The sequence below is a fragment of the Callospermophilus lateralis genome, chromosome 9 (genome assembly GCF_048772815.1).
Source record: "Callospermophilus lateralis isolate mCalLat2 chromosome 9, mCalLat2.hap1, whole genome shotgun sequence".
NCBI classification, from domain to species: Eukaryota; Metazoa; Chordata; class Mammalia; order Rodentia; family Sciuridae; genus Callospermophilus; species Callospermophilus lateralis.
In genome coordinates this window covers 89,379,856-89,399,107 of record NC_135313.1, presented here as the reverse complement: position 1 = coordinate 89,399,107, position 19,252 = coordinate 89,379,856, and the positions used below count along the sequence as shown (strand labels likewise).

The following is a 19,252-nucleotide window of genomic DNA, read 5'->3' as shown; positions in this document are numbered from 1 at the left end:
TCATCCCTGGTACCAAAAAAAAAAAAAAAAAAAAGACACTGGAGAGAAGATGGCCATCTGCAAGCCAACGAGAGAGGCCTCGGAAGAAACCAATCTTACCAACACCTTGAACTCAGACTTTTAACCTCCAGAATTAGGAGAAAATAAATTTATGCCCTTGATATCACCCTGTCTATGGTATTTGGTTATGCAGTCCTAGCAAACTATTATGTAATCATTGTATAACATGCTTCATGTGCATGGTTACATTTAAATACGTGAAGCTAATCTTCCAGGCACCTTGCATTCCAAACTTTATAACAACTATTAATAAAACAGTTTATATACTATTTTAGACAGCTTTTTTGCTGTTCTGACTGAAAGAGCAGCAAGAACAATTTTAGAGGAGGAAAAGTTTATTTCAGGGCTCACAGTTTAAGAGGTCACAATCCATAGAAGCCAGATCCATTCTTAAGGGCTGGAGGTGAGGCAGAATATCATGGCGGAAGAGTGTGGCAGAAGAAAGCAACTCACATGATGATCAGAAGCAGAGAGAGACTAAGCTCAGCACAGCAAATATATACCCCAAAGGCATGTCCCCAATGACCCACCACCTCCAGCCACACCTTACCTGCCTTCAGTTGCCGCTCAGTTAATTCTATCAAGGGATCAATTCACTGATTGGGTTAAGGCTCTCATACCCAATCATTTCTCCTCTGAACCTTCTTTCATTGTTTCACATATGACCTTTTGGAAGACACCTCACATCCAAACCATAACATATCTTATCTTTCTTAAAACCTCTGAACTAAAGAATATCTTTATGGTTTGTCCTGGATTGCAATCACTTGACAACTCAAAGCACATTTAGGATCATTTGCTTTCTATACATTAGATGCTGCTCAAGGCACATAACATAAAAAAACAAAAAACAAAAAATATGTTTATCTCATCAAGGAACTCACAATGTATCAGTAGAGAAAAATTAAGCTCAGAAGTTCATATATAATGAGATGTCTTTGCTATGAAATGTCAAGAAGGAAAAATAAAACTGAGTTGGAATAATGGGGGTCACTGTTTTAGAAAGATACAATTTTATGATATATAAGCATAGACCCAAATAAACTGAGAAACCTGAATGAATGTGAAGATGTACAGAAGGAGAATCCTAGGAGGAAGAACTATGTAAAACTGGAAACTTCTTGGCTTGTTGGAAGAATAGTAAGATGTCCCATATGGCTAGTGCCAGTATTCAGACCATGTGGTATATTCTAAAATAAAGAAAAGACAGGGTGTTGTTCTAACAGCAGCACGACTCCATGAAGCTATGGAAGGTTTGGGATAGAAGGGAATTACATTGTCTTATTTAAATTTGAAAATAGTATTTTAGAAGCAAGGATATAGATTTGGGTCCTTGCAGAATTCCTGGTGAGAGGGGCTGATAGTTGGATTGGATTTTAGTAGCAGTAGAGATGATGATAGTTGGATTGGATTTTAATAGCAGTGGATGTGATGAGAAAGTCAAACTTTGAATACACTTTGAAGATCTAAAACATAGGATTTGCTGAAGAGAAGGAAAAGGAAAAGGAGAAGGAGAAGGAGAAGGAGCATTAAAAAAGATTGTTAGTTTGTAGGGCCTGAGCAAGAGTAGGCAAGATGGCGCCATTTTGTTGAATTGGGAAACATTAGAAGCGGGTTTGAGAAAAAAGCAAAAGTCAGCTTTTGTACATATCAGATCTGATGTGACTTTAGCCTACTGGCTGAGCTATTACAGGTTGCAGTTCAAGAGACAGTGAGGTTATCAATTTGAGTGTCGTTAGCTTATAAATTTAGTATATTTTGATAAGATTTTGAGCCCTGAGGAACTACCACTTTCATGGTTAAAAAGAGTCAAAGAGAAAGGTTCTACATATGAAACTTAGAGTCTGGGGAATTGGAGGAAAACAAAGAAAATGAGAAGACAAGCCAGAGAATTTTTTCAAGAAAGATAAAGTAATCAGTTGTTTCAGATGTTTACTGAGCTAAGAATTGACCACTGAATTTGGCAATGGGGAGTCTGTAGATGATTTTGATAAGAAGTTTATCTTCAGTGGCAATAACAACACAATTAAAGTGTGTTCAGGAAGTAATAATGGAGTGGAGGGAGAGTGACATTGATAGCAAATACAGAAAATTCCCTGAAGTTTGAATACAAGTGCAATGATGACTGAGGAGAGAGAGGCAAGGGATCTGTAGGGGAGGACTCTTTTTCTGTTTGAGAACATCCTTAATTTCAGTCTGTTACATCTTACCCTTAGACAGGAAAGAATCCCCAGAAAAGTCTATCATGTGTAAAATAGATAATTCTAACACCCAGTATTTGCAAACCCAATGAAAGAAGAAATTGTGTGTGGCAGATAGAATGATGGTCCCCAAAGATATCCACATCATAGTCCTAGATTATGTAAGTAGGTTACCTGTGGCTAAATGGACCTGGCAGATGTGATTAAGGTAAGGAACTTGAAATGGGAGATTTTCCTGGGTTGTCTGGGGGAGGAACAATTAGCCCACAAGGGTTCTTAAAAGCAGAAGTGAGGAAGATGTGACTACAAAAGCCAGTCACAGAGGGATGCAAGGCTGCTGGCTTCAAAGGTGGAGAAGAGGCTGCTAAGGGATGTGATGCAAAAGTCAAGAAAACAGATTCATCCCTGGAAACAAAGCTCTGATGCACCTGCTATATTGATGTAGTGCAGTGAGGCCCATGTTGGATGTCTACGCTACAGAATTATAAATACATTTAGTTGTTGAAGCCCCCAAATTGTGGTGATTTTTTTCTTAAACATGTAAACTTTTACTTAAACTCCTGTTTTCATTATGGTGTTCTCTAGTCTGTAAATCTTTTGAGACCCTCTCCAGATAACAAACCTTCAGCTACCCACAGGGGCAGGGGAGGGGCAACCACTCAACTGCATGGGTTAAGGGAGGGGATATGGGGAGCTGGGTACTTCTTAAAACATACTTCAATAAAACCTCCAGTTTTTCAGCTTAATTTTCAATCCCATGTCTAGAGATACTTGGTGCTACGCATTCTGGAATTTTTTATGTGTTCTGTAGTAGGAATGGAGTAATTTTATTGTTGTTGCTTGAAAGCTTAGAAATCAGTTTTCTCGGTGTGTTAAGGCAGTTACTATGAGCCTGTCTATCATCTATTTTTGCAGTTGTCCTCTCCCATGTTTTCATTCTTGTAAGGTAATGCATTTCCATCCCCCACTATTATTATTGTTGTTGTTGCTTTGGTAACAAATTCCTTTATTATTGCTTTTGTGGCATATTGGGAGTGAACAGAAAATAATGCATACATTCATAAGATATCATTACCCAGAAGTCTTCTCTCTTCTTTTCTTAGTGAAATAATAAAAGAACATCAGCTGAGTATGCATAGGCAGGAAGGAAAGCAATTTCTGCATTTTTCAGTTTGTCCAGGGACAGATCCAAGCTATCCCATGGACCCTCCTTCCCCTGCTGACAACTACCATAGGAGAGAACAAAGTCCATAGATGACACTGTACCACGCCTCTCTACATTAGAGGGCATTGCTAACATCTCATGTCTACCTCTCTCTGATAACCTCCTTCATACAATATCTAATTTTTCATCACTAACATCTCATAAATCTGTTTGTATTTTTCACTGTCTGATAAGAGACTGCACACTTCTCGAGTCATCTTTTTCAATTTTTAATTTGAATGTAAAGAAGCTCCTAAGTCATAGGATAAAATTCACTAGTATACCATGATTTGGGGAGCACCCAAGCTCCTCAGCACAGCACTGTTCTGACTTTGCCATACATGAACTTACCAGATCAGCTAAGGGCATTGTCATTTTTATATTCTCCTTTATCAATATTATTAGAGCAAAACACCCATAAAGAAAGGGACCATGTCTGGTTTTTTGTTTTGTTTTGTTTTTTGTTTTATTTCTGTATCCCAACCCCTCAGCTAGAGCATGGTATGTAAAACATAATATGCCCTCCAAAATATTTACTAAATATATCATTATTAATAAATAATAACTGTATCTCAACACCCAGCAAAGAAGACTTGCACATAGCCTGAGTCTGTTCAATATTTTTGAAAAAAAAATATTTTTAAAACGATGTGATGACACTGGGCACAGTGGCATAAGCCTGTAATCCCAGGGACTTGGTAGGCTGAAACAGAAAGATCATGATTTCAAAGCCAGCCTGAACAACTTAGCAAGGCCCTAAGCAAATTATTGAGACTCTGTCCCTAAACAAAATACAAAAAAGGGCTGGGGATATGGCTCAGTGTTTAAGTGCCCCTGGGCATGAAATATAAGTACCATAAAAAATAAACTTATGAGATATAAGCAGAGAGAAATGCTTCCATCATGGCGGGGAGTGTTCTTGTTGGATGAATTCTCTCTGTAAACACCTGTGTAACCAGACTAGATGTCAAGAAACAAAATATTACCGGGACCATCTAAGCCCTTCTCAATCATTAATCATTCCCCTCCCCAGGGTAACCACTATTCTAACATCTGACACAATATATTAATATTGCCTCTATTTTTTCCTACCTTTGTATAAATGGAATCATAATGTGTGTGTGTGTGTGTGTGTGTGTGTGTGTGTGTGTGTGTGTATTTTCTGGCTTTCTTTATCCAATACTGCATTTATGGGCATCACCCATGCATGTTCTTTTATATAACAGAAGTCTATATGTTCTAATTATTCTATGTTATTTAACCCAATGAATTTAGCACAATATATTTATTTTATTATTAAGAACAATTGAGTTGTTTCTAGTTTGGTTGATTATGATTAGTGCTCCTGTAAACATTTCCCATCAGCTTTTGCTCTTGTTTTGATATGGATTTGTATGCATTTCTTTTTTTAATCATTTATTTATTCTAATTTGCTATACATGATGTCAGAATGCAATTCATTTCATATTACACATATGGAGCACAATTTTTCAAGTCATTGATTGTACACAAAATATTTTCACGCCATTCTTGTCTTCATACATGTACTTAGGATAATGATGTCTAACTCATTTCACCATCATTCCTACCCTTTGACCCCCTTCCTTTTTCTCCCTCCCCTAAAGTTCCTCCAGTCCTCCCATGCTACCCCATCACCATTATGAGTTATATTAATGTTGGCTTATATAGGGTCGTTACTGCTAGCCAGTTTTCAAAACAGTTTACATTCCACCAGCAGAGTAAGATTACAGTTGCTCCACATTTTTGCCAACTCTTAATATTTTCAACATTTACTTAAACCATTTGTAGGTGTGTATAGTGATCTAATTCTTTAGTTTTGATTGAATCTTCATTATCCATAACCATAGCATTATGATTCTCATCAGTTCCTGGGCATACCTCAAATCCTGAGGTATACTGTTGGCCAAGCAAGTATAAGGTACACATCTATGCTCAATGCTACTGAGCTGTGTGACAATGCTTGTTTATGGCCTTTGCTTTGTGATAGCAAAATCCCATACTGAAATGTAAAAAATGCCTGAAAGAATAACATATTCAATTGATTTTCATATTAGTTTCCTATTACCTTAAATGTGTGGGACAAAGATTAGGGAGGTTTGGCAAATATATTTGGAAACTTCTAGGAAATCCACAGGAAGTACGAAGGCTCTGGTTATTACAAAGTGATGGTTTTACTCAGAAAAGCCTTCAAGATTCATTACAGTAAAAGGCATATTCCCTCAGTGCTAGGCCTGAGTAAATATATTCTAGGTCTCTTGAGACTGGGAGTTCTTCAAGGATAACTACCTTCTGTAATCTTTCCATTTTTCTTTCTCGCTCTGCTAAATAAAGAGTTCTGTACTGAGTTATTGCTCAATAAAGGACCAATGACTAAGGAATGAAAGTTTTTCTTTGCTTAGCTTTTTCTGTTAATCTTTTTTCTTTAATATAAGTATCTTTGAAGGGTCAGTAGCTATGACACACCATAAGTGTTTTAAATTGACGCTCTACTCTTTTAAGCAATCAAGCTATCTTGTGGTCTTGCCTAACAGGTGTGTGAATACAGCTGATAGTGAAGGTGGAGCTGTGGACAGTACCCTGTGCAACCGTGATGAAACACCTCTGGAAACTCAGTCCTGTTCCCTCCTGTGCCCTAGTGAATGTGTCATGTCTGAATGGGGAACATGGAACAAATGCCCACAGGTAATTTTCCTTTCTTTGTCCGTGCCCTAATTCTCCAGTGCTGCCCTTGCTGTTGTTCTTTGTACATTCACAGTGCTGCTTTACAAGCCATTCTTCTAGTAACATGGGAAAATAATTTTTTCCTGGGAACACCAAAAAGAGAGAGAGAAAAAAAATTTGCAAGTGATGCTGAGCAATTTAAAATGCCATTGCTTCTTTTGAGGCTTTTATCTTGGGAACATGAACAAGGAAAATGAGCCTATGATAATCACACTAGAATCTGACTGTATGCCCATTGTTAAAAGGGTCTTCTCTAGCACCAAAATGATTCTCATTATAATCTCTTGGTTCTGTTCCATTTTTATTCTGGTGGAATCAATTATATTTTAAGAGCTCAACTCCGCTGTGCCATTTTTCTTCTGTTAGTGATGATCTGTTTCTGCTTTAGCTGTTTTTCCAAAGAGAAAGTCTTCTTTTACTATGTTCCTACTTCTTCCAAAGCTGACCCCTCCCCTCCAAAAAAACCACTTAAATTGAAAGCATGTGCCTGTATTCTTTTTATTGAAATTGAAACAAAAGGAAAATGACAAAATAAATATTCTTCGAGTAGCATACTTCAACTCAATATTTCAAGAAGATAAATTATGATATTTTAAACTTGCATTTATGCATAAAGTTTGGAAAAAGAAAATGGGAATTATTAACATATTATATGAGTTCTAATATTAAGAATTAAAGAATAGAATAAATTGAATTCAACTGTCATACTGACAATTTGTGGAAAGATAATGGAAATATTTTTAATGACAATGAAGAAGTTTAATTAAATGTAGAGGTCATGATCTTTCTCAATTTTTATTCTAACTTATCGAAAATTGCATTAAGGGTAGTCACTTTGCAATGAAACTGTTGCTCTCTCAAGTGGATGTCTCTGACCACTGAGCTAAAATTTTCATTGCAGGGACATTTGCACAAGATTGTGATGACTCAGAAATCTGCATTTGCTTCTTTGGGGTGGCTATTTTCTTTAAGATTTATTTTCCACATACAATGATTCTATTTTGGGACTGTTTAGAAGTTGCAGATGGCAAAAAATCTTAACCTCCTTCCATGTATCTGGAAGATGACAGACAATTACTCCCATGTCAACGTAACATAAGAGGGTTATTCCTTCAACTGCTTGTGGACTTTCAAAGTTACATAAGAAGAAGAAGAAGAAGAACAGCTCTGACAACAATAACAATAACTTTCACTGAGTATGTCTTATGTGACCAATACTGTGCTGAAGCTATGCAAGGCTATTTCCTAACAACACACTACTAAGAGGTTGGAACACTTGTTCATGCTCTCCTTGTCTGTCTGACCATATTGGGCTCATTCTCTAGTGTAAATAGGACTTCAAAATAGAATGAGATAGAGACGACTTGATAATTTTCCCTGTATCTAGATATGTTGCATAATTTTGACATGTTTAGAGGTCTTGGTATAATGCCTTGACATCACAGGAGCATAATCAATGCTTGACAAAGATGATGACCATAGGAAAGGCTGAAACTCTGTGTCTAAAGTTCAACTGGCCCTTTGATGTCTATTTCTCATGAAAAAGCAACAATCATTTAACGATTATTCTCTATACCATGTGCTAATTTAAGGATTGTGTTTACTGTTACTTTATTCAATTCTCCCTTGATAGTCTGCAGTGACACTGTGCTAAGGGCACCAATTCACTATGTGCATTGCCTCCTCCCAGGGCAACTCTTTTAAGTTAAACACATAAATAAGTTTATGATTTAAGTATGACTGTGGTAAGTTACTTAAACTTCTGAGTTAGAGATTCCTTAACTCTAGGAAATGAGGACAATGACAGCTGTTTTTCCAGATTGTTAAAGATTAGCGATAATAAGTGTAAAGTGAATAATGGATCATAACTTGATATAGTATTGATGGAAGAGGAGAAAGAGGACAACTATGATGAACAAAATAAGATCAAAGCTTCCCCTTAACATTATTTACAATGTGTTTGTAAAACAAGAGACAAATAGCAGTACATTTTTAAGCTATACAGAAAATATCCCGCCCCCCCAGTTATTACTTGATCTACAGGAATAAAATTCCACTTTCCTTAGTGAAATATGACTTTTGTCTGATTTAATAGTAGTCCCCCCAGATAAGGCCTTAGATAAATACTTTTGAATGACTAGGTTACTGACCTGAAAGTTCCTACCAATTGCAAACGGTTTAGAAGAACAAACAAGGCCAAAGATATCAAAAATTGTAGAGAGAGCATTTTAAAACTGTACAGGGAAGAACTGGAGATTATAAATGAATCAAGCAGAACCAAACACAATTCAAGGAGGAATTTGAAGAAAATGGAAAGCCTTGTGTTTTATTTATTTCATATTCCTGTTTTTTTCTTATTCCCATAGCATACAGATGCGTCATTTATATTTTGACTCCAACTTGCTCACTTTCCTACAATGCGTTACTTTGAACAGTAGCTTATATAAGAAATTGTATAGATGAAAAGTTTCTCAGTAGTATTTACCGTTTAAAGGTAGGCTTATGTGTGTATAAATGCACATATGTAATTACACATACATACAAATATATATATATATATATATATATATATATATATATATCATAGTTCATTATTTATTATACAATTTTTTCTAATTTTTACATGTTTTATCCTGGCCCTCCATACTTCAAAATAATGCTGATGTGTATTCATAGAGTCATATATTATTCACTAGGGTTTATAAATTTCTAGACTCAGATGTCTTAGAATATTTGAATCAGTTCAGCCCCCTCATATATCTGAAGGAATATCTGATTTAGTCCATTTATGTTACCAATCCCTACAAAAGTTTTCCATTGAGAAATATAGGTTTTATATTTATGGCTCTCTGGAAGTTTGCCAAAGGAATTGCTTAAACAATAATATTGATAGAAGAAAGGAAAGAAAGTCTTGGAAATGAATTTCCAAATTGCTGTGTATTTTTCAGAAGCAAGACTTCGAAACGCTTCTCTAGAATGTTGACTTAGGTCTAGCAAACCTATTTGAACTATAATTGATTTGCTTCTCGCTGAGTGCCTCAGGGGAAGGCTGGGACTAGCTAGGTATCCCCTCAGACAGTGGATTCATTGGAGAGTTCTCCAGACAAAACCTCATCATCAAACGGTCACTTGAATCTTCCATGTTGTCACCAGAACAATACCTAAAGAAGGATCACAAAGGAAAACTTAGCAAAGAAACTACGTAGGACTTAGGCAGGCTAGAACCTGGATTTTATCAGTATAATAGTAGTATAATAAGTTCGTTCCTCCCCATTTCTTATAGTCTTACTATTGTGCTTCCAAAAACACCTTATTTCTATACTTCATCCTTTTTTCCAACTCTTTATGTGTACAGGATCCTCTAGTGAAGCCAGTGCAGAATGCTGTCAATATTCCTTCAGGCAGAGACTGCTTTAAAAGAGAAGGAGAATTGCAATGCCAGTTTTTTTAAGTGATTCATAATTAAGCATTTGGGTTTAACAAGAACTTTTTTCATGGTGCCCCAGCATTATTTGGGGGAAAGGCTGTGAGCCAGTGACATTTTGCTATTGATGACTCAGTGTTTTCAGCACTTAGTGCCACTTCTCTAAGTTTGATGTCAAAGAAATTTGCCCCAATACTTAATGCCAGTGTTCAGCTTCAAGCACATACTCAACCTCTCCTAGCAGTCTCTAACAAGCAGAGGGCAACCTGGATTTACCCCTAGGGGACCTGTCTGATGGTAAAGACCCTCAAACTGCCTAATGTTTTGTCTCCCAGCTGAAAGCCAGAGGAGGAGAATGTTGATGATTTGCTATAATCTGGACTGTAAATTCTGGTTCCTTTTGTTAAATTGGTATTGGTGCTTGTAAGAATATGATCGTTCATTGCACTGGGGTTTACCAAGGAGTATTATACCCAGTGTGCAGAAGATTTAATACCACTTAGAGCAGTCTTATTTCCAGTACCACATGAGGCATTGCAGGAAGGGTGCCTGTTTCATGCATTGGTGCAGAAAATGAAAATAGGATAAAGGCAGTCCCTGGGCTGCTCCAGTTTTTTAAATTTCATATGCTTTTTATCAATCTTTCTCATACAGTCTGATTGCTTTGATTCTCAATATTATCAATTTGGAGTACAAAATATAGGTTCCATTGTTCTCAGTCTTCTTCTTTCTCCTCTCCCTCTCTACCTCTTTTTCTATTTCTGTTTTATAATAGAAATTCTCAGTTAAAACAGCAGTATAATAAGTTTACTCCTCTCCATTTCTCATCCTTTTTTTTCCCTGTGGTTTTACATCCGCAGATTCAACCAACTGTGAATCAAAAGTATTTGAAGAAAAAAGTATCTATATTGAATATATATAGACTTTCTTTATTCTTATTGTTCCCAAACAATTCAGTGTAACAACTATTTATATAGTACTTACATTGTGTTAGGTATTATAGTGTTCTAGAGGTGATTTAAAGCATTCAGGAAGATGTGTGTAGGTTACGTGAAAATACTATATCATTTTTTAATAAGATACTTGAGAGTCCATGGATTTCTGTATGCTTAAAGGTGGGAGGTTCTGGAACCAATCCTAGCAATACCCACAGATACTCTATATCTCACATTTGATGTCATTTCACTCATAAAGACTTCTTTCTTCCTGAGAGATAATGATTAATCACAACAACTGAATGTAACTAAAATATTTTTACACTTTATAAAAATTTAAAAGTATGATTCTCATACAAAGTGTCACAAGTTAATTGACCTACTAATCATTAAACCTGTCTAATTATAAGGCCAGTTCAAAGACAATTGAATGTAGGGGTTCTGTGTTTGGGACTGGGGTTCCTGATGACTTCATGGCTGTGGCATGCTTGGTGCCTGGGAAAGTTTCTGTGCAAAGGCATAGGATGCCTGGTTGCTGTGGTAATACCCTCCATGCTAGAGTCTTATCAGCTTTGACCTTAATCTTAGGCACATAACTTCTGGGAATAAAGGAACTTGCTTGCTTGATAACTACAATGTTTCACCAAGCTCTGGTGTTCCTGGATCTACTTGCCTAACAGTAACTTCAGACAATGGACTTTCTTGAGAACTGCACAAAGCTCCTGACATTGCATATTGTAACTGTGAAATGTAACTGCAGAATAAGCAACCTTACTGATACTCTAAACAATAATGTAGTTATGGTACTAATGACCTAATGTAACCTATTAGTATAAATAAACGGGGCCACTTGGACAAAGAGCCACTCAGTCACCTTCCCTGCCTCTGCACCTTGTCTGTCTCCTCTTTATTGTTATTGTTTTTCACAATTGGAGAGGACAGAGAACTTTCACTTCTAGCAGTGATGGAATATAGCAGGACTTGTTTGTGTTGTATTGGATTTATGCTACTATTGTAAACAACTTTAAAAAGGATAAAACGACATTAGATGTTAGATAGCAGTGATCATGAGATGGTGACCCCGAGAGACAATAGCCAAATGAGATGAGCTTTACAATCACTAAGGTTTTCTGACCAGAGGCACCTTTCTAAAAGTTGTGCAGGGAGTGTGATCCTGCCAAGAACATGGCACCCATCCACAGAGTCTGAGTGATGGAGGAAGTAGAAATCTGAATGCCAAAATGATGAAGAAGAAGGGGAAACACAAGGAAAAAAAATCTAGATATCTGCACAGTGATTCCCTTGAATTCTTGACTAAATATTAATTTGCATGCAGTGAAACTCCCCAGTATAAGCAAACATTGATTTCTGGAGAATTGCAAGAAATACCCATTGCAAAGTGCATACAAGTCTAGGAGACATTTTAATTCTAAGGAACTGCTAGGTGTTACATGTGTATCCTGGTTTGGGATACACATCTAGTCACCTAGATCGCAATGACTGAGCTATTTATCATGGCTAATACTTGGCAAAACTTTTTTTTTTAGTTGTAGATGGATACAATATTATATTATATCCAATATCAGTACTCCCCAATATCCAAATCAGTTATCACTCAGCAATGTTTTCTAAATACTTATTTATTCTACTAGTAGCTTTTTTATTAGTTTGTATTTTTAGATTTTTCTTATAATCATATAATTGGATTGGATGAGGGCCATTCACACTGGGAAGGGCAATCTGCTATACTCAGTCTACAGAGTGAAATGTTAATCTGATATAAATTATAAATTATTTTTATAATATAAAAATTATATGGTATTGTGTCATGATGTTTTTGATATTTATCTTTTCTAGACATACTTTATTAGGAAAACTTTTCGAATGGTACAAAATCAAATAAAAACCATATCTGTCTTTGTCCTCATTTCAATCAGAATATGATGCTTGATAATGTGCTTAAGACAAATTTTTTTTAAAAATTTCTTTTAGTTGTTTTAATTAGTTTAATTGTTTTAATCAGTAGAATGCATTATGCACTTTGATATATCATACATAGATGGGATATAATTGCTCATTTTTCTGAGTGTACATGTTGCAGAATCATATTGGTCATGAGTCACATATATACATACAGTAATAATGTCTGTTTCATTCTACTGTCTTTCCTAGCCCCACATCCCCCCTAATCACTTCCATTTACTAGCAAATTACATAAATTTTACTCTTATTTAAAGCTGAACATATTCTTTTTATTTCTAATTTTTGTTTAAAAAGTTCAGTGACTTTTATATATGTGTGTGTGTGTGCTCAGAAATGATTACCCAGTTGTATCAAATGCTTTGTAGAATTACTGATATACTTGTTGGTGTTTGTTTTTTATAAATATTATAATTTTAAAGTAGGTCTTCCAATTTTGAAATATGCATTTATCCTTTAAAGTCAATTTTAATTTAAATTGTAATAAAGTAAACTCTATGTTAAATATCATTATTATATTTAATTGTACTTTAAAAGAAAAACAATACCTAGATATTTATTACTTTTTTATTTTATCAGTATTTTGTTTGGAAAGAGATTTTACCTCTTTTGTTCTTTTTAATATATTTTCTTTCTTTTTTAATTATGAAAAACCTTAAGCATACAGAAAAGTACAAATAATAATATAAATAAAACCTTACAACTTTTATCTTCGTAAGATCTTAACCTCTTACATACTTCATTTTTCAATTCAATACTTCTTTTATGTACATAAGTTTGTAAAATGTTGTGACCTTCTTCACATAGGAATTTACATTAAGTTTATACTTAGGCATGCCTGTTTTCAATGGCACTGGTGTAAATGTTATTGCTGGCGTGGTGGCATAATACTGTATTATATTTTTGTTTTTGTTTTTTAGATTTCTACTCACTTCACTAGACTTATAATTTCTTTTGTACATCCTGTGTTTGGGGTCCTGGTATTTTAAGGGACACAATTACATTATCTGAAATGATTAATGTGTTTTATTCTGATGTGTATGAGTCAATGTGTTTAATTATTTTTGTCAGCCCTCGCTTAGTTTGGTAAACAACATCCATGACTCTTAGATACTCTGATCATTGGCCATCCTGGTGCATCCCTGAATTTCCCAACAATGCCGAGTGATTCACAAATATTAAAACTGAGTTTTTGGCTTCAAAGAGCAAAAGACTAAGACCTAAACTGCCACTTGTATTAAAGAGTATGGAAAATCAAGGTGATATTCTTGACTTTTGAGTCCTTATTTTTCTTCGAGGGTTCTCCTGATTTTCTCCTTTGTTATCAGGACCCCATGCTTCACTTTGCATGTCTGAGCTGTGCTTCTGTTATTTCTTTGTGCAAGTCCTGGGAAGACCTAGATCAATGACTGAGCTATTTATCATGGCTAATACTTGGCAAAACTTTTTTTTTTTTTTTTTTTTAGTTGTAGATGGATACAATACCTTTTTTATTTATTTTATTTTTACGTAGTGCTGAGGATTAAACCCACTACCTCACATGTGCTAGGTAAGCATTCTACCCCTGATTCACAACCCCAGCCCACTTGGAAAAACTTTGTAATATAAGCAGCTAATATAAGATACAGCAATATGGGACATATGCTGGTCATTTTCCTTTATGTGTATGTTTTATATAACTTTACTAATCTTTTTGTTCATTTTTGTCTGTTCCTGTTTTATAATAATGACTTCCTATTTCAAATATAGATTAACTTTCTAAGTTATTCACAGGAGACTTTAAATTTTATTTTAATTGCTATTACTGGTATTTGTTTTATTTTATACTATTGAAAAAGGATCGGGCTGTGGTTGTAGCTCAGTGGTAGAGTGCTTGTCTAGAATGTGTGAAGCAATGGGCTTAATCTTCAGCACCACATAAAAATAAATAAAGGCCTTATGTCCATATACAACTAAAAAAAATTTTTAAAAGAGAAAAAGGATCATTGACATTTCTACTTCCAGTGGCTTTATAGATATGCCTTATATTTGTATGATTATATTAAATTTTTATGAAAAACTCTGAATATATACTTCTCTGCATGTAAATCTATAAACAAAATATTGTGATCTTAAGTTATGAATATAATTATCAATGATTAAGTCACATCAAAGATTTTTAGCAAAGATGGCTAATATAAAAACTTTCAAAATATGAGAGTTCATTGATTAATACACAGACATATACTCATTGTAATAGACATTAAATACTTAAGAAAATATAAAATCTATGCTATACATATAGAAATAATTATGTTATTATCATAGGTATGAAAATGGCTAGGTCAGTCATGGGTGCCTGTAATTCCCATTCTAGCAGGTCTCAGCCTGTCCACAGTTCTAGCTCTGAAAAATGGCTATGGGCTGATTCTTCTTGTGACCATCAGGGCTGAGTGTGTCCCACATTTTTAGATTATACACACAATTCCTCACCCAAATTTAGCCACTATTTATACTCTGTTAAGCCTACTCTCTTTCCTCCTTGAACTTCATGAGTTAGAATAATACAATATCTACCCTTTTGTATCTGATGTTATTAGCTCAACATTATGTCTTGAACTTCATACAAAAGGATCCACATAGTTTTTTTTTTATATTTAATTGTTTTTGTTCAAGATAACATTTTTCAGATTTATGAGTGTTGTTTGGAAAGGCAATAGATTGTTCCTTTTGGCACTTAATAGTATGCATTATAGGACTACAGCATCATTTATTTATGTATTCTCTTGTTAAAGGACATTTGGTTCATTTTCAGTTTAGGGTCAATATGAACATAGCTATTGTAAACTTTCTTTAGGAGTCATTTTGTGAATAGGTACCCTCATTTCTATTTTTTTAAAGAGTATAATTCAGTGGCATTTAGTACATTCACAATGTTGAATTACAAGAGTGATGACAAAACATTTTCATTACTTAAAAAGAAACCTTATACCCATTAAATTGTTGGTCTGTATCCCCTCCTTCACCTAGCCCCTAATAACCACCAATCTATGTTCTAAGAATGTACCTATTTTGACTATTTCACTTAAATAGAATGATACAATATGTGATATTTTGTACCTGGCTTCTTATATTTAACATGTTTTTGAGGTTCATCTACACTGTAACATGTATCAGTACTTCATTTTATTACTGAATAATACACTCATTTGTTTCAAGCACATATTTAGTAACTGGGATAGGTCCATTCGGGCAGTTATAGATTTATTTTTAGAAATTCCAAACAGTTTTAGAAGTTATAGTACCATTTTTTACAATTTCCAATTGTAATACAACCTCATCAATATTTGGTGCTTTCAAGTTTTTGTTTTTGTTTCTTCTCCTCCTTCTCCTTCTCCTTCTCCTTCTCCTTCTCCTTCTCCTTCTCCTCCTCCTCCTCCTCCTCCCCCTCCTCCTCCTCCTCCCCCTCCCCCTCCCCCTCCCCCTCCCCCTCCCCCTCCCCCTCCCCCTTCTCCTTCTTCTTCTGTTAAATTTTAGCTATTCTGTTGGGTGTGTAGTAATATCTCATTGTGATTTCATTTCCATTTCTGTCACAATCAGTAATGTTGAATAACTTCTCATTGGCTTATAGGCATTTGGATATCTTATTAAATAGGTTTATTGGTCAAGTCATTTGCCAATTTTTTGATAAGTTCTTTTTAAATTATTGGTTAAAGAAGTTGTGCATGTATTCTGGATGTCAAACATATACAATGTTAATATTTTTCTCAATGTCTAGCTTATCATTTTACTTTGCTTATAATATTTTTGTTTTAGTAGAGGATTTTAGTTTTGTTGATAGTTTATTGCTTTATTTTATGGTTAATATAAATTCTGTCCTAAAAATGTTTTTCTAAACCAAAGCAATAAGATCATTTTGCTAAATTTTCTCTTAAAAGTATTGTAGGTATAATTTTCACATTTAGGTATATGGCCCATCTCAAATAAGTTTTTTTGTGTAATGGTTTAATAGTGATTGAGTTCTTCCAAAGATGTTTCCTGAACTAATAATTCAGTTCAAATTGTTTCTTAAAGAAGTGTTAAGAGTTCTCAGAAGTAAGAATAAGGTAGTAGATAAGCAGATTTGAAAAGGGAAAGAAGTCAAGCAAGGATGCCATTTCAAAGGAAGTACTAAACTAAACTTCATCTTAAAAGAATCTCTAGCGCTTTATTGTACCACAGAGATACCTTTTTTGAGGCAAAGAATCTGAACTAGTGTCTCCTATCACTCATAACTCAATAGCCATTGGCTACCTGGAAGTAGGAAGAAGAGCTCTTAAATTCTCTAGGTGCTTTTGGTTCTCCTGAGAGTTTTGGAAATGTGAGATAAGTTCCCAAGGGCAATCACTGGAGTGTCTCTGGTGCAAGTTATTAACAGCAAATCTTGGAGAAAAGATAAGATGGGGCTGTTAAAAAGTCCAAAGCAAAATGGATGGAACACCAGGAGTATGAGGAGTATGTGCTATAGGATGAATGCTCCTCATTCCCATGTAGATAACCAGTATCTCCAGCATCATTTGACAAGATCTTAAGGCTGCATGCTTGCTTCACAGACCATGGAGTGTAGTTATGAACATTCTCTCTCTAGACTGTCTATCCAAATCCTATGATCTCTGTAGCTTTCCACATACTGATATCACATGGTCTTAATTATTATAGGTTTAGAACAAAGTCTCAAAATCTAATGTAAATCATTCAGTATTTTAATTCTTCAGAAATGTCTTAGCTATTGCATTTCTTATAAATTTTAGAATTGGGTTGACAATTTCTTAGAAAAATCCTGCTGTGATTTTATTGATATCATATGGAATCTATAGATCAATTTGGAGAGGACCATTATCTTAAGAATTGTCTCCCAATCCATTAACATAATATCTCTCTCCATTGTTAAGGTTTTCTTTAATTCCTTTTAACAATGTTTTCTAGTTTTTAACATAGAGGTCTTACACATCTTACTACTGTGTTTTTATGTTTTTAATATTGCTGCAAGTTGTTTTTCTATTTTCATTTTCCTATTGTTGGTTGGTACTGTGCAGATATTCAATTAATTTTTAAATATTAACTTTATATGCTACAGCTATGATAAATTTGCTAATTTTTTCCATCTGGATAATATGGACTCCTTCATGATGTATAACATATATTATGTCCTCAAAAAACCCAAATCCTCCTCCTTTCCATGTTTGTTTTTAATCTATATCTTCCAATGTGACAATATTTAATTACAAGAAAATGTGAAAATGCTACACTGACTCCTTTTATTTTCAGCCTCTCAACACTTCTACTTTTTTTGTCATATTTTCTCATGGACTATAACATGAATATATTGTTGTAGAGGGTTTTAAGCCTCAACATGCTTTCTATCATATTTCTAGCACATGACCAACTAGATAGCTCTAAAGCAGACAAAATTGTAAGAATAAAGTAATTAGTATTTTCTCAAAGGGATGAAGTAACTTGTAAAAAAAGGCTCTGGTTTCTTATACAGTGGTTGCTTGTATAATTCTAAATCAACTTCTGTTTAGTTAAAAATTATTTCAAATAAGAATCAAAAAAGTTTAAGTAGAGATTTATATATATATATATATATATATATATATATATATATATATATATATATATATTAGTTTTCACTTTGACACAGAAAATGAACTATCTTTCATATGCTAACATCTCTTTTCATTAGATATCCTCTGGGAGAATCTTATTACAGAAAGCACTCATTTCCTTATGTATCAATGAATATATATCAATAATGAATGATTTATTAATCACACAAAACTTTATAAAGAATGCAATTTATTATAGACTTCTTTAGGCAAAAGTTTTAATTAGATACTTATTTAATATTTTAATTTCCACTTATTAAGTATATTTACATGAGCTCATACCAAGTTTGGTACTTTTGAAGATTTTATTATATCATTCTAATCCTTAAAAACTCAGTATCCTGGTGAAGGACAAAAATATTTGTGCAAGTTTCAAAAACAGTAATACAAAATGTCATATGTGTTTCAGCCTTTAAGCCTTTTCTGGAGGAGGGAATAAAAACACCAAGAGATTGAAATAACCATAAATCAGAGAATAAGGAAAATTGCTGATTAAAGTTTTGTATCTTGCAAGTTTGGAGAACACTTAGAAAATTGCCGAGCACAGGCAAAAACCATGAGCACATCTATTCTCCAGGGACAGGGCTGAAGCTACCTTGTCTGATGTGCAGTATGGTTAACAAAATGCAGGAATTTGGTTAAGTAGACACAGACAACAAAAACTTGAACCATAGATGACAGATTTGTTTTGGTATTGTCAGTATATAGAATCAATAAGTGTTTTGCAAACTGCAGACTTCCTAAAAATTTCTATTAAAGATATTCTTTTAATTATACTTTATTTAGCTGTGTGTTTAAACATCATATTCTGATTGCTCCTGAAACCAAAATGTTATAATAATGGTTAGGCTTACTCTGATCAAATATCAAACAGTTACAACCGTGTCACAACTTTTATCTTACATTGAAAAAGAATGAATTGATTTCAATCAAATTCTTCAGAGCACATACAAAGTGAGTTAATGTGGAGTTGTGCTATGAGTCATATGTGCTATGATATAAGAATAGTTTATTTTTCTTCTTTCTTTTCCCTTTCTTATCCACCTCCTTCCCTCTCACCTTGTTTATTCTTCAAAGTT

At 34.3% G+C, this 19,252-nt stretch overlaps 1 protein-coding gene across 1 annotated transcript in view; it reads left to right on the top strand.

The window, feature by feature from the left end:
- Positions 1-19,252, top strand: part of Thsd7b (thrombospondin type 1 domain containing 7B) — a 697,342-nt gene that overhangs the window by 611,469 nt on the left and 66,621 nt on the right. Inside the window, exon 16 of the mRNA XM_076866252.2 lies at positions 6,018-6,168. Within this exon, the coding sequence (XP_076722367.2) occupies positions 6,018-6,168 (151 nt within the window). The remainder of the gene's footprint in view (positions 1-6,017; positions 6,169-19,252) is intronic.